This window comes from Helianthus annuus, chromosome 5 (assembly GCF_002127325.2).
Source record: "Helianthus annuus cultivar XRQ/B chromosome 5, HanXRQr2.0-SUNRISE, whole genome shotgun sequence".
NCBI classification, from domain to species: Eukaryota; Viridiplantae; Streptophyta; class Magnoliopsida; order Asterales; family Asteraceae; genus Helianthus; species Helianthus annuus.
Window position 1 is genome coordinate 160,704,406 of NC_035437.2, and position 16,270 is coordinate 160,720,675.

A 16,270-nucleotide genomic window follows, 5' to 3' on the forward strand; every position below is an offset into this window, starting at 1 on the left:
TCTATTATGCTATTATCAAACTTGTATGCTCACCTTTACATTATATGAATTGACTTATTTTAACGTATGTGACAGGTGTTTAAGATGTTTGCTTGCTAGGAAAGCGAGGCTAGAATAAAGCTCTAGAGGCCCCCAACAAATAGTTGTCTGTCAGGAAAGAGCAACTAGAGTATAGTTGTTTTTAGATCTTGTCAGGCTGGGTCTTTAGGAGCATTTGAACAATATTTATTTGTTTTATTTAAATCTGAGTTGTCGGAACAGAGTATTTGACTGGTTGTTATCTGTAATAATTTGTTTGTTATTTGGGACACGGTATGAGACGTGTTATTTAAACTGAATAGTGATAATAATTGTTATGGAAACTTCTGGACAATCTGTTTCACTCAGTGCCATGCCCCGATGATTCCGCCATCGGTTGGGGTGTGACAAGATTGTTGGTCCTATAAAAGAACAGATGATTACAAAAGCCAAAACATACTATTCTGATCAAGAAATAATCAACCTATGATATGCATCTCCTCCAAAGATAGTGAATTTTGAACCCTAACAGAACATTTGTTTGAAGACTTCAAATAACTGTTGAAGACATGGAACCACTATTGAAGAAGAAGTAAAGTAAGTTCAATGGCCAAAACCCTGTTGAAGACAAAGCACTTATATAGGAGGCCAAACATCTGTTTAGGCCAGAACAGATGTTTGGATTAAGCCAAAGAGGTTTAAAGAACAGTCGTTTCAATGTAATAGTGTATGTCTAAACATATGTTAGTAGATTTAGAACAATTGTTAAATTGTGGATTCTTTTCTGTTAGGAATGTTAGATGTTGCTATCAGGGTGATGTCAACCCTGATTGCCCCAACAGCTGTTAGTATATGTACGAACAGTAAAGTTGAGTGATCTGGCTGAGGAGGAGTGTATAATCATATCTGTAATTTTAATCTCTTTAATTATCAATAGAAAATAGTATGATATCTTTATAGGCTTGTGTTTGTTTTTAATTTCTGTTGCATTCATAATTATTATCCATAACATCTCTATTTTTACTAATATTTCATTGTTTCATCACATAGAACAAACACAAGTTAAAACTCAGATCCTAACATGTGTCTTAGATGTGCCTTAAATTTATATATAATTAAATTTTCTCTTGATAAACATATATTACTATAAGTGTCCACATAAATGTTTATATTGATAACATCATATAATTCCACAACATACATACACCCTAAAAGGGTAATTCCATGTACTTTGGATATAATTCTACGACATACATACACCTTAAATGGGTTATTCCACGTACTATCGAAATTGGTACACTTTCGATGAGCATAACTACATTATTCATAGCACTATTTTGGATCTTAACCATATAGAGAAGTCATATACGATTACATATAGAGGCTCACATCTTTCAACCTTTGAGATGGAATAGCAATGAGTGGTTTCCTTTTCTTCAGTGCAATGCTAAATATTTCGGTAAGGTCATGTTTTTCATCCTTGGGTATGCTCCAATCAAACGAGTGCAAGAGTGAAGCCAATATGAGCATTAACATTTTCTCGGCCAATGGAATACCTGGACACAATCTTCTTCCTGATCCAAATGGGAAAAACGTCAACTTGTTTCCCTTATAATCCCCTTTGTTTGTCAAGAACCTCTCGGGGTTGAATTTCAAAGGATCGTCCCAGTACCGCGGATCGTGATGGATTGACCAAACATTCAAGAAGATTGAACAACCTTTTGGAATGGTATATCCACCTACCACACATGCCTTGCTTGGTGATCGTGGGATTAAGAAAGGGACTATAGGATGCATACGTAAGGTTTCTTTAATTGTTGCGTCCATGTATTTTAGTTTTGGAAGATGATATTCTTCGACGGTGTTATTTAGTCCTACAATTTCTACCAGTTCTTCTTGAATCTTTTTCATTATGTTGTGATTTTGCATAATATTTGACATCGCCCATTCTACAGTTGTTGCACTTGTTTCTGTTCCAGCAATCATAATGTCCTGATACAATAAAGTCTTACCATGTTGTTAGTAAATCATATTAGTTATTTTCATATCTTCGTGCTTCGCGAAAATGTATAACAATAATCAATTTTGTAAAAATTGCTAATATGAGTGTTAGAAGCTAGTTAAGACTTTGTTTAAAAAGTGAGGAGATTAGACAATTTGTATATGCTTTAAGTTTTTACAGGTTTGTATATTTCTGTGGCTAAAGATTTAGGAGTGAAATTTAGGGAAATATTGATATATTATATAATATTTACATGATAGGGTTATATTAGAAAACTATAGTTTGTAATACATAAACTTTTATATATACCAATTAATATCATTTGTTTTACTCGCAAGAAGTTTACAAAATTTTGTTGGCTGGGTATAGACTTTTTGGAAGGGTACCCATCCAATGATGTCTCAATTTGGGTAACTAGAAACAAATCCCCGGGAGTTTCTTTTGAATATAAAAAGACAATGTTGATTGGCATTAGGTGTTTTGGTTAACAATTGGAGGACTACAAAACAAAACCATCATCGACTTATATCATGCATCCAAAGGCATATTGATGAATATTGGGTCAACTAGCCTAATCTACGTTGGGTATATGTAACTAGATGATCGACAAATGAAACAGACGTGAAGACTTGGATCAGCGGTACCCATTGGCGAAGTTCCCCCCCCCCCCCGAATTTTTCAGAAACCGGAGGGGGGGGACATATATACCTAAAAAATTTCTATACGAAAGTACTGTTCATAACACTACGCATCGAAAAGTTCGGGGGAGCGGGCGCCCCCCCGGACATACACTAAGTTGCGCCCCTGACGGTACCACCAATACTTCGAAGAATATGCTTCATGATAGAAAGGTTGTGATTACCATTAAACTTGGGTAAACTCGATGAGATATTGTATATCATACAAATAGCAGTTAAGTGTAGTTTCTAAATCATCCTTCATTTTGATGTGAGGTAATGGAATGAATGAGTAAATAGAATGGACGAGGTAAGATAATGAACAAAAAATGAAAAGAATAATTACATTTTGTTGTCTTGTTTGTTTATTATGTAAGAATAGAATAAATTATTATTATTATTATTATTATTATTATTATTATTATTATTATTATTATTATTATTATTATCGTCGTCGTCAATAATAATAGTAAGAATAATACAATAAGAATAATAAAATAACAACAATACTAATAATTTATAATATAATAATAAATATTTATAATATAATAAAGGTTATAAATATAATTATAATAGTATAAATAACAATGATAAGATAAAATAACATTATTATTATTATTCATACTAATAATAACAATAATTATATAACAATGAAAATACAATTATTATTATTGTTGTTCATTTTTCTTTTATTTCTTGAAGGAGTGGAAAAGAAAATACTCTCAAGCATTGAAAATACTATAAATGGAAGGAAATGGAATCACATTCTTTATGAAATGGTTTATTCCATTAGGCTATGAGTATATTTTTACGCCCTTTAACTATATGTAGGCATCATATCACTTATTTGACCCTTTTTCATTTCACCTCACAATAAAAAAATGGTTTAACCCCCTATTAATGCCCTTTAAAATAATTAATATATATATATATATATATATATATATAGCATGTTGTGCGTGTGTGTGTAAATTTTGCAATGCTTGATTCACTCCCTCTCTCTCCTAGTTAACTTCTTAACATGTGAGACTTTTAATGCCTCTTAACAGCCTTCAGGAGTGGTATAACAAGTGTTAACAGATGCCAACTAGGATTAACACCTATGAATGTTAGAGTATACCAAGTGGCCTTAGGGGATACGGAGTGGGGCGACAAACTGGTGCGGCAAAGGTGTTTGCCGCTCGGGAACACCGCCGCCAACCAAGTTTGCCGTGCGGTTTGGTTAATCCTTCGGCGTTTGCTCACCGATCGACAAAGGTCAAAAAATGACCGTTGGGCCCATGTGTAACAGCTTTATAGCCGTTTAAAATAAAAAAAAAAATTTTTTTCTTTAAAAGATTAAACTATAAATACCAAACCAAACCATACCCAAATACCTTCAAATTTATACCCCAACCAAACCAAAAAATACCAAACATTTACCCAATTATTACAAAACAAAATGGCGGATGAACTCTCGTTATGGTTCCCACCCATGAGTAGCGACGATTCATCCGATAGTAGCATTCTTTTTTTCCAAAATCTCATCAAAGACGACGAACTTCAAGACACGGGCACATCTAACCGAAGGAGATATATTGAACGTCAACGTGAGGTGGGGCATGAGACACTCATGGCAGATTATTTTGTCGAAGACCCGAAATACAACGAAGATATTTTTCGGCATAGGTTCCGTATGTCGAAACGTTTGTTTCTAAAAATTGTGAGCGACGTGGAAGAGAACGACTCGTGGTTTCAAGAGGCCCTCGATGCGCGAGGTAGGAAGGGCTTTACGCCATTGCAAAAGGTGACATCGGATATTAAACAGCTCGCAACTGATAACACTCCAGACGAGAACGACGAGTACTTGCATATGGCTGAAAGAACTTTCCGCGAGTGCCTAGAATATTTTTACGACACGGTTTGCAAAATATACGCTCCCGAGTTTTTACGTAGACCGACAAGCCACAACATGGCACTTTTATATGAAGCTCATGAGGAAAAACATCACCTTCCAGGTATGTTCGGTAGCTTTGATTGCACCCATTTCGTTTGGCGATTTTGTCCGATAGAGTATCGAGGCCAATATATGCGAGGAGATCACTAATACCTGACTGTTATGCTCGAAGCGGTTGCATCTCAAGACTTATGGTTTTGCCATGCTTTTTGCGGTCCACCGGGTTCACAAAACGATATCAATGTGCTACAACAATCTCCGTTATTTTTAACGGAACGAAATGGAACCGCACCAAAATGTCCATTTTACGTTAACAACCATTTATAAAAACGTGGTTATTTGCTCATGGATGGAATCTACCCTCCGTGGTCCGTGTTTGTGAAGTCAATCGCATACCCTCACGAATTAGACGAAAAGAAATTCAAGAGGCAACATGAGGCGGCAAGAAAAGACGTCGAACGGGCTTTTGGTGTTTTGAAGGGGAAATGGGGTGTATTGAGTCGGTCGATGCGAGTAAGAACCGTTAGAAAAATTAGGAGTGTTGTGTACACGTGTATTATTTTACACAACATGATTTTGAAAGACGACGGAAACGCGATAGCACCAGTGCACATTCGCGATCCTCCGGTCGAGCTCGCTCTAGACGATACGGTGTTAGGCGAGTTGATGGATGAAGACACGAATTGGAGACTAAAACACGATCTCATAAATCATCTCGCAAGTCAAGATTTACCCCACCTTTTGGTCGATTCCGATGAAGACTAGTTTAATTTATTTCAAGTTAATGTAATTTTATTGTTTTTTAATTTAATGTAATTTTAATGTTTTTAATTAATGTAATGTTATTGTTAATTTATTCTACATTTTTTAACTTAAATATTAAATATACTAGTTTACAAAAAATAAAAGAAAAGTTTACCACTTCAGCAAGTGTCTAACCATTACTAACACTTTTCAGCATATTTTAAACATTTTTCACTGATTGACGTGGCACACTTTGATTGATTGATTTTTTAGTTTATTATTCTCAAGTGATTAACCACTCCTTATACCCTTAGTGCATAACAATCAAACATATTTTATATTACACTAAAGTGATTCATTCCATGAAACACTAGCCAAGTGCATTTCTAAATTCCCTTCACATAGGAAATAAGTGTAATATGTAAATTTCCCTTCTGATGTAATTACTAAAATGTCCTTAAGAGTTTTGTTTTTTTTTAATTTACATAACTTTATATTATTTTTATTGTTGTAATATTTTTATCAACTTTTATTTTTCTTTTATAACTTTTAAGATACACGTTTTTAGGCTTAAAAAACAAAAATAAGTAAAAACATATCAAGCTAACCTATAAATTTATAAAATTTAACTTTTGAGTTTTTATCTAACATAGAGGCACTCCACAAAAGTTTTCAATTTTACACTTTTAAGCTTGTTAAGACGTCTCAAAAGTTTTTTTTTTTTTTTTGTTATTTTCCAATATTTTAGATATATTTAATTATAGGATGTGTCCATTTATTTTATTCTTCTCCAAATTTTTTTAGATATATTTATAAGAAAGGACATGAATGTAAAACCATTAAGAAATATCATATTGGCCTTTTAGTGACTTATATCATACGATAATAAATCTTACCAAGAGAATTAACTTTATTTCGTCCCTGCTAAGTGGTATTGCACCTTTTTCATCCTTGTAGTTTAATAACACTTGTAAAAAATCTTTCTTTTCTTCGTCTTCTGACTCTTTTAAGTTGGATTCGATTCGATCATCAATGATGGTTGTGAAAAGTTGATCCAACTTGTTACGTATCTTCTCGGAGTCCCTCGCAACTCCTTGTAGATCAAACCGTGCAAGAATAGGGAAGAAATCAGATAAATTCATCCTTCCAAGTAATTGAACAATCTTTGCACTCATCATATCTAACTCAGCTGCTAGATTGTTGTTTTTCACCCCTTTGCTTTCCCAAATTGTTCTTGTTAGCACACTTGTCTCTGTGGAGAAAGTAATCTCACGAATGTTAACTTTGGTACCAATTCTACCAAAAACATTCTTGATGGCATTTCTAACTTCGTCGCGTCTGACAGAACTACCTGCTTCAATATTCTTGTTGCTTAGCATTTCGTGAACACTTATCTTACGAAGCTTACGCCAGTTGGCATTATTGTCCGAAAATGCTATATCTTGGCCACCGTTAGTTATTACTGACGCGGCAATGGTTTTGGCACGGTTAGAAAATGCCTCGTCTTGGTCACGAACCACCTCCTTTGCTAACTCCGGTGTATTTATCACAACATGAAGTTTACTACCCAACTTTAGCTTAAAGATGGGGCCGTAGGTGTGAGCCATGTTGGTGAACTGTGTGTGCAAGTTGGGACTAAGAAATGGAAGGTACCCCACGATTGGGAGCATACGGGGACCTGGTGGCAATGGAGGTGCACTTATTGAGGGATTCGATAGTATGAATTTGTACCATAAAATAGCCAAGATCAGTAAAGTGGTGACAACTAACATGGTTAGCTCGTTGTCGTTGTTAATGGCTTCCCACCACCCTAACACATTATTATTTTGTTCTGCCATTTTGCAAATGATTGAACTTGAGTACAATGCTACAAGTCCATGGGTGCATTTATAAGCGCTACGGCTGGGCCATGCTCATGCATATATGGTAATCGTTACTTTTGAACGGATATATGGTATTTTTTTTATTTCTTTTTATCAATTCCTCTCTAAATTTGCAAATTATAGAAGTATAGTTGGTGGCGGAGCTTGATCAAAAGTTTCGAGGGGGCGTAAAGTGACGGGACCCAAATTTTTTTTTTCCTATCGTTATGTTTCAGGTCGGGTCGGCTATTCGATTCAGGTCGGGTCATATAATAATAGTTCCAAATAAAACAAAGTGTATATTTACCAAACAACCAATCATTAATTTATATACAAAGTTTATAAATATTTAGGATATACAATTTAGGAAAAATAATCAGGGGGCAATCATATATAATTTTAAAAGTTTCAGACGAAAAATCAAAACTTATACACTTCTAACCGAAACATTGGGGGGGGGGGGCGAGTGCACCCCCAGGCACCCACTATACTTCGCCTCTGAGTATAGTATATTAAGATATAAGGTAAACGGATAATAAGCTCCGTCACTAGCTTATTTTTTAATAGCAAAACCAAATATTTGAAAAACTATATTCATACATCAAAGTAAAACAAACACAAAGTAAAAGACACAAAGAAAATTACCGCTTATCTATAAATTTTCTTAATCTACCAGTTTTATATATTAAATCATTGAACAATGTACCGAACGAACGTTCTGATTGAGTGGTAGCCGCATGACTTTCTAAATAGAAGATCATGGATTGGAGTCTTGCTTAAAACAAAATTTGTTCTGGGATGAACCAGGGGCTTTCCTAGTTGTGGGCTTCCTCCTGTGCGGGTGGGCCGGTCACCAGGTTCTGTTCTTCGGGACGGAAAAGTATCCATATACCAAAGTGATTCCAGGTGTGCAGACTGTTGCTGTTAAAAAAAATCATTGAACAACGTAGTTTGAAACTTATACTAATCATTAACCGACCTCAAACAAAAATGGTCACTTTGTGTATTCAAAAATGATTTATGGATTTAATGATTATCATAAAAGGTAATAACCCCTTGAACATTTCGGTGAAAATGCTAATCACATATTCAAGGTTTCTTTTATGAAAAATGAAAAAAAAAAGGAATTAATTAAAGCAATAATAATGCGAACCGTCAACTCAAAGAAAAATAAACCGTGATATAACCATGCATTATACTACTCTTCCAACTCGTTTGGAGAACCATACATTAAAAACATTACGTACTCGTTTTGTTTTCGCTTCGCTTTCCTTTGTTGTATTCTAGTTGGGACTTTTCTTGTTGGGACTTTTAGCCACTGCCCACTAGCTGGCCAATTAGTTTTATTTGAATAAAATAGCAGCGATTCAAAAAAAAAAAAAAAAAAAAAAAAAAAAAAAAAAAAAAAATCAAAAACCATAAGAATCTCTAAAATTCTAAAATAAAAATGTTGAATAATTCATTTGCAAAAATGCGAATTGTCAACAGTCAACACAAAGAAAAACAACTGTGAGGTGGATCATGGAAATGTGGTTAACAATGAGGTTTTAAGTATTTAATCACGAGAAATGATTTACAGGTACTCGGAGCTTAATGGAGGGTTCCGGAAGCTAAACAAAGGTTTGGAAACAAGCGGATAGCATAAGATTTGAGAATACGAAGAAACAGGAAGAAATTGGGCAAGGCCGCACATTATGCCCTAGAGGGCGCAATGTGCTCCCTCAACAGTACAACACGGGCGCCCATAGGGACGGACATCAAAGGAAAAACACAAAGTTGTCATCAGGATAGGGGAGAAACTATGTCCATAAAGGAGACATTGCACCATATGCCGCCTAGCCTCATTTAAACCTAACCTACCAAAACGAATTTAATTCCACCCCCCCCCCCACCAACCAACAATTTTTAGGCATCCTAGAGGTAATTTCAAGGTGTTCCACTCCGTTCCAAGCACTCTAGATGATGAATTCAGGGCCGTCTTTGAGGGAGTGCGGGGTGGACGACGGCCCAGGGCCTAGTCTTTCCGACAGCCTGGATACATATTTTTATTAATATTTTATTACGTATATATATACTAAATGAATAAATAAACTAATAAGAATACCGTAAATGAGTGAAATGATATAAATAAAACAAGCTTTCTTATATGACTCCAGCCCAAATCCAACATAACATGTGGGCCTCAACCACATAAACAATCATATCATTTGATCTATGACAAAAAGCAATTCTATTATATGCATTAAATCTATTATAAATTACAAATTTCTTTTGAACTTGATATGATTAAATTATAACTTATTAATTTTTTTAAATGTTACTTCTTAATATTCGATGTTTTCTGAAAGAGCTGGTTGAACCTATATAAGAGACATTTTCATATCTATACATAGTATTTGTTTTGTCTTTGGGTTCATAACAATTATTATCGCATTATCGTCTATAGACTTTTTACATATGAGTTATATTCTAGAGGCCCGATTTTTTTCTCGCCGTGGGCCCAAAAATTTTTTTCTAGAATTTCGAAGACGGCCCTGGATGAATTCAAGATCTACAACAACAATCAGCGAAGATTCAGGTATGCCAATGAGTGACTAATACACTTGTGATCAGCCATGGGTGTAGGGTTTGTGATAAACAGTGTTGATACTTGTTGTATAATGTTTTTGGGATTGAGTTTGTTAACCCTTAAAGTTTTGGTCAGATTCCTTTGTGATTTGACATTTAAACAGTTTGGTTTTGTTTAAACATTACATTGATAATCTTACGACACTTATTGGTTTATGTTTTCGCTTATCGATCCCATTAAGTTTGGTTTTGTATTCTTACTTGTTAAATCATACACATAGTGACCCTTAATTAATGAGTTCACACTAGGTTAATAATATCAACTTGTTTTGTTAAACCTAAAACCCCAAGTAGATACTGTTTCTCATAACTATTTACAATAAAACTTGCTTGCATAATCATTCTTTCAATAAAATCAAACAACAATAGTTTTAATTTAGTTAAATAATGGAACACATGAACTTTAACATTTTCCACTAACTCCCCATTGTTCGACACTCTACTTACCCTTGCTAGTAAATGTACTAAGGAATTCATTTTATAATTGTTTTGAACGACCTTTTGACATCGATCAAATGGCGCGCAATGGTGTCATGCGCAATTTTGCAGCAAATTTTAAATTTTGACATGTTGTTTTTGCGATTTTTGGTGATTTTAACATGAAGATTTTGATCAATTTAGGTGTGTAATGATTTTAGGATTATAATACTTCGTTTTTTAGGCAATTTTAACGGTCAAATTATCCATTTTTTTAAAAAACGTCCAATATAGTCCAAATTTGTCCAAATCTTCGACAAACCCGTCCAAATTTACCAAATTTTACGTTTACCTTGTTAAAGTGCGGTATCCAATAACAAAGCTTGTAATCGTACAAAGACAAAGTTAAATAAATGTTTTGCGTATTATGTCTCTAATTGGACAAATTTCTCAACAATTGATCTCCAATCTAAAAGCTCCAAAAATGAATCACTACCTAAAATTGTGCATGGCAACACTCTTATATAGACTTGCCTAATGCGCTAGTCTACATTGCGAATGACACACGCGCTGCACATGAGTCATGCTCTACGATCACGTATCAACTCTCTAACTCTACGAAACTCACTGAAACTATGTCCTAACACATACTGACTCAAAACTGATTACCTATATTAGATTTCTAAGCTATGATCACACAGAAAATGCACTAATAAACCTAGCTGATCCATTTTCCTTTTTGCGATACCCATTTCAAATGACTTCAAAGTGTTAATGAGGACAGACAGATTTTTGGGATTTTTCATGATATCTTTGTTAATCATTAGGCACTGCACACAACGCTCCATTCCTTTGGAAGCAAATCTAGCAACTTCTTTATTTGAGCACTCTTGGTTATGGGAATTCCAGCAGTCTTCATTTTTGTTAACATATTCATGAACCTTGTAATGTGATCTGACAGACTTTCACCAACTTCCAAAAATGTTGTATTCCTTTTGAACTAGATCTTGATTATTTTGGATCCGTACTTCATTTCCCTCATAAAACTCATACAACGCATCCCATGGACTTTGTGAAGTAGTGTATTCTTCAAACGCGTGTCATTCATAGACCTTTGATTTGTATTTGTTTTTGTGTGATTTATGGACCGTGCTCTAGCTTAGTGTAAGGATCGATATAATTCATGTCTAAGTAGCCGTTTAAAAATTGTTATTACTAATTGAGTCTTGCACCTTAGTAACCAAACCTGAAACCGAAGCTGATTTTGTGTTCTTATCTTCGTAATCTTTCCACTCTCTTTTGTGTGTGTCTTATTTTTTTAATCTCATTGTAATTTTGTTTAGCATAGTTTAATTCAATTAATCTTTAACCAACTTATACAATTTGCTTTTATAATCAAACAAAAAGTGTACTACTGACCACCAGGGGTGAGCAAAAGGGTCTGACCCGCCGGAACCGGACTGGAGTCGATCCGACCTGAGAACCGATTAATGCATATTTCAAGAACCGGAACCTACCCTTTTTAATACATGGTGGGTTCGGTTCCACAAGGTTTGATTCCAACATTTGACCCACAGGGACCGTTTAGGCGTTTAATGCATATTAATTGTTGGGGTTGGACCAAATCATTATTATGGATTGTAATGTAAATGTGATGCATAGGACCGTTTATTATGCAAGAAATAAATAATTAACTTGCAACGGTAGCTAAATATTGCAACATATTAAGTTTCAAACCATATAGTATACACAACAAATTCATATATGATAAATGTGTGTACGGGGAGGTTCATTTGAGAAGAATCTTCTTAAAAGAAGAAAAAATGAATTAATCTAGACCCTATATTTTTTTATTAATGGTTGTGAATCAAGATATCATTTTTGTCCACTTTTAATAAATGCTTTAATTACTAAGGGTAGTATAGATATTTTGATGTACAATATTAATAAATATTTTAAGGAGTTACCCAAGTCTTATTAATGCAACCATAAATTACTCCTTCACCATCATTAATGTATTGACTCCTACACAATTTTTTTTAGAAATGACAATTATTTAAAAATTTTGTGTCCTATACATATTTTATTATGAGTTGCAAAATTATTTAAAAGTGTTTGAGTTCTACACATTCTGTATCCTACACCAAAATATTGTTTTAATGGTGTAAGAAACGTTGAAAATGTAAGATCATGTCCAAGATTGTTTTTATTGTGTAAGGTGCACAACTATTTTATAAAATAGACTCATTTAATGATTTGAGTAGTAAAAATAAATAATAGACTCATTTAATGATTAGAGTTCATAAGATAGACTCATTTAATGATTTGAATAGCAAAAATAAATAATAGACTCATTTAATGATTAGAGTTCATTAATTTGAATAACAAAAATAAATAATAGACTCATTTAATGATTTGTTCAAATTACAATTATATCTTTTATTCTTTTTATTCTTAATTTTTAATTTTTCTTATTTGAACTCTCCACTATGTGTGTATATATATTAAAGGGTTTCAAATCGGATTATATATACAAGAGTAAACTTCTGTTTTGCTCCCTGTGGTTTGCTCACTTTAACGGTTTTGCCCCAATCCTTTAAAAATAGCCAGTTTACTCCCTGATGTTTTGATTTTATCGCCAGTTTGCTCCACGTGCTTAACTCCATCCATAATGTATGTTAACTTAAAGGACATTTTGGTAATTTTAAAATAAAAGAAGGGCATTTTGGTAATTTGCATTTAATTTGTATTTAAATATACTACAAAAGACAACTATATCATCTCCCCAAACCACCTGCAACTCAATCTTCTCTCTCCTCACTCTTCTCTCTCTCTCTCTCTCTCTCTCAAGATACAGATTCATCTTCATTCTCATCACCATAAACACCACCTCCACAACAATCATGCACCATCACTACCGTAACCATTATGCACCATCACCACCATAAACCACCTCCACACATTCCAAAGCCTACCACCACTACGGCTCCGCCCCGTCACCTCTGAGCACCACCATTACATCACCTCTGCCACCCATAAAAGTCCAACACTGCAAAATCGAAATCACCTACACCAAACCCCATCTACTTCGAACCAACCACTCAACTGTCGATAAGAACCTTCATCGCCATCGTGTTTGAAACCCTAATCGAACGGCTATAGTTTGAACATTTAGATCCGAACGTTTACATCAGAGAATCGCCGGAGCCACCGGAGTTCTTACTCGTCCCGTCGGAAAAACAGTTAAATCTCACACCGGTAATGTTTCAATACATCATTGAGTTTGGTTTCCTCAGGGGATCAAAACCCCTCTCATAATTTCATTGAATATCAACTGTGGTTTTTGAATTTATTGATTAAAGGGATAGGGTTTCCAGTTTGGGTTTGTTTGAGGAAGATGAATATTTGGGTTGATAAGAAACATAAATTTAAATGGTGGGGAATGGTTGTGATGGCAGGTGGTGGCGGCAGGATGGTGATGGTGGTCGATTAGCAGCAGCCGGAGGTGGGAGTGGTGGTAGTTGATGGTAAAAGTTAGGGTTTGATGTTGATGACTATGAACAGATGTTGGGATGATGATGAACAACAGCCAGAGGTGGTTGTGGTGATGTTAGGAATAGCAGCCGGAGGTGGTTTTGGTTGTGGTGGCATGTGTTTAGATGATGATGACTATGAACAGTCAAACAGATGTTAGGAATGATGATGATGATGACTATGAACTGAACAGATGTTAGGAATATCTATATTAATAAATAGATTTTAGAAATCAATTAAATACATACATATATATATATATATATATGTATATAGAATTGCCATAGTACCCTTACATTTAACAAACATTTTAGACAGAGTTAGAGGCGGGGTGTGAAACGAAGATAAGTTAAATAGATCAGGGAGCAAACTGGCTATTTTTAAAGGTTTGAAGCAAAACCATTAAAGTGACCAAACCACAGGGAGCAAAACGGAAGTTTACTCAATTACTCTATATACAAACATCCATACACAAACACACACATGCATACACTTTGCAATCATATACTAAGGGGTTCAAATTAAGTTTTGTACAACCCAATAGTTCAGATCATGTAATACAACGAAACAAAATTTCAACTATTTCTTTTATTAGTACTATATCTTTATTTTTTTCTAATTGTTCAATTAACTAAAGTTACAAACGGATGATAATATATAAAAGTGACTTACTGAATTAATAAAATTATCATTTTAACCACTTTTCTTCTAAATCTACCAAACCATAATAACAAATTATTATTATTATTTGGAAGTCCGTTCTTGTGGTTTTATTTCAATACTCACAGGTTTTAGAAACCATTTTTTTAGAACTCTGAAGCCCGCGGACCGACCCTTCCCAATCAAAAGGTTCGGGTTCATGTTGTGTTTCTGGCCCGGGTTCACGGTTCCGTGGTTCTAGAATCGTAACTTGCCCACACTTGCTGACCATGTGTTACTCTTAGATGTGATACCCTACTTACCGTAGATAACTAGCTTATATACCCACTCACCCTAGATAACTAGCTTATTTAGGTTTTTGCATAACTTTACGACGGTCATCAAATGATAAGAACTAACTTTCTCCTTATTTAGGTTTCTGTTAAAATGGAAATTGATGTCTTTAAGTTTGGTTTGATTAGGAAACTGTAACATTCGACTTCTCATGCCACCAACATTGTGTGCTTTGTGGAATTCTAATGAGCTCTATAGCTAATACACCTAAAATGGGGTTAGTGATATTTGAATAACACTTTAACCTAAGCACACTTAATTATGAAATTTTGATGAGATCTACAGTCAATACACTCAAAACACAGTAATGTATTTGGGGGGCATGTATTATGAACCCAACATCTCTCATGTCAATGGTCGATATGGGATTTGCCTAGAGTGTTACATGAACGTCTAGTTTTTTTTTTTTTTTTTTTTTTTTTTTTTTTTTTTTTGAGTTAAATGCTTGGTTGGGGATTTATTGTTTGACATGCAGCATGATTGACAAGAATATATTCTTTCCTAGTGAAGCAACCTACGACACAGCTCCACAAGCAATCAAATACACATTCGCTAGGATGTTTTTCCAACCATCAATTGAAGCTACTCTTGAAGGTAACCGATAACTATCGACAGTTTTAAATGTTAACTAACACATTCTTTATAAATAATTGTGTCGTTTCAACTTAAACGATGTGTTGGTTCCCTACTTATAAAAGGAAAGGCTTTGATCTATTTACATGGTATAGGATCATATACAAAGAGGTATCTTTATGTAGGAAACAACAGTTTAATGACATGTGTCCTCAATTAAAAAATGATTTAAGGGTATTTTAGACTTTTTCTACCATTTTATTTATATCTAATTAAAACGATAATTAAATTATCCCTAAATTCATGCAAGATTAATTCAAATCCTAATCTCCTGATCTATTCTTTATCGTCGAATCAGCACCGTAATCAACATCATCATCAGCACTGTTATCAGCGTCATCAGCAGCACCGTAATCAGGATCATCGCCAACACCGTAATCAACACATCGTCAACATCAGCACATCAATCAGCACAGTAACACCAGCGTAAGCACATCCGACAGTAACATCCCACACCACCACCGTCAGCCCCATCCCATAATCAGCATAACATTGTAATCAACACCGTAATCAGCAAAATTTCATGTTTTTTTTTTAATTTTATAAACAACAGATACTAACATAACTATCACAATTTCATTTTTTTATAAACAATACATACGGTTACATATTAGCACAATTTCATGTTTTTGTTTTAATTTTGTAACACATACTATTACATAACTAGTAGAAAGCAAGTTTATTCCAAATAGGCTCTCAATAACAACACAAAAGGATAAAATAGCAACACATAAGAATTACACAACAAAAGAAGAACTTACGTATAGATTTAAAATCAACACAATACATTTTTTATATTAGCACGTTCCAACTACATAACTAGCAC

The 16,270-nt window shown here is 34.3% G+C and overlaps 1 protein-coding gene across 2 annotated transcripts; it reads right to left on the reverse strand.

The window, feature by feature from the left end:
- Positions 1 to 1,169: 1,169 nt before the first annotated feature.
- LOC110941556 (labd-13Z-ene-9,15,16-triol synthase, chloroplastic) lies at positions 1,170 to 7,258 on the reverse strand. 2 transcript variants are annotated; one of them, XM_035990338.1, is made up of 2 exons: positions 6,274 to 7,258; positions 1,170 to 2,025 (listed from the first exon to the last, which is right to left on the reverse strand). In XM_035990338.1, exons 1-2 carry the CDS (start codon positions 7,213 to 7,215, stop codon positions 1,390 to 1,392), a joined length of 1,578 nt encoding a protein of 525 aa, XP_035846231.1. In that variant the 5' UTR covers positions 7,216 to 7,258; the 3' UTR covers positions 1,170 to 1,389. The 2 variants fall into 2 exon arrangements, with proteins under 2 accessions (XP_035846231.1, XP_022038887.1); XM_022183195.2 differs by having other exon boundaries at positions 1,170 to 2,010; positions 6,274 to 7,256.
- Between the last annotated feature and the right edge of the window lie 9,012 nt (positions 7,259 to 16,270).

What these genes read in the sequence shown, in the direction of transcription:
- LOC110941556 (XM_035990338.1), bottom strand. Translation starts at nt 7,215, where the DNA reads ATGGCAGAACAAAATAATAATGTGTTAGGGTGGTGGGAAGCCATTAAC. An exon ending in AAATAAAGTTAATTCTCTTG is followed by an intron (nt 2,026 to 6,273) that starts GTAAGATTTATT and finishes CAACATGGTAAG; the next exon opens with ACTTTATTGTATCAGGACAT.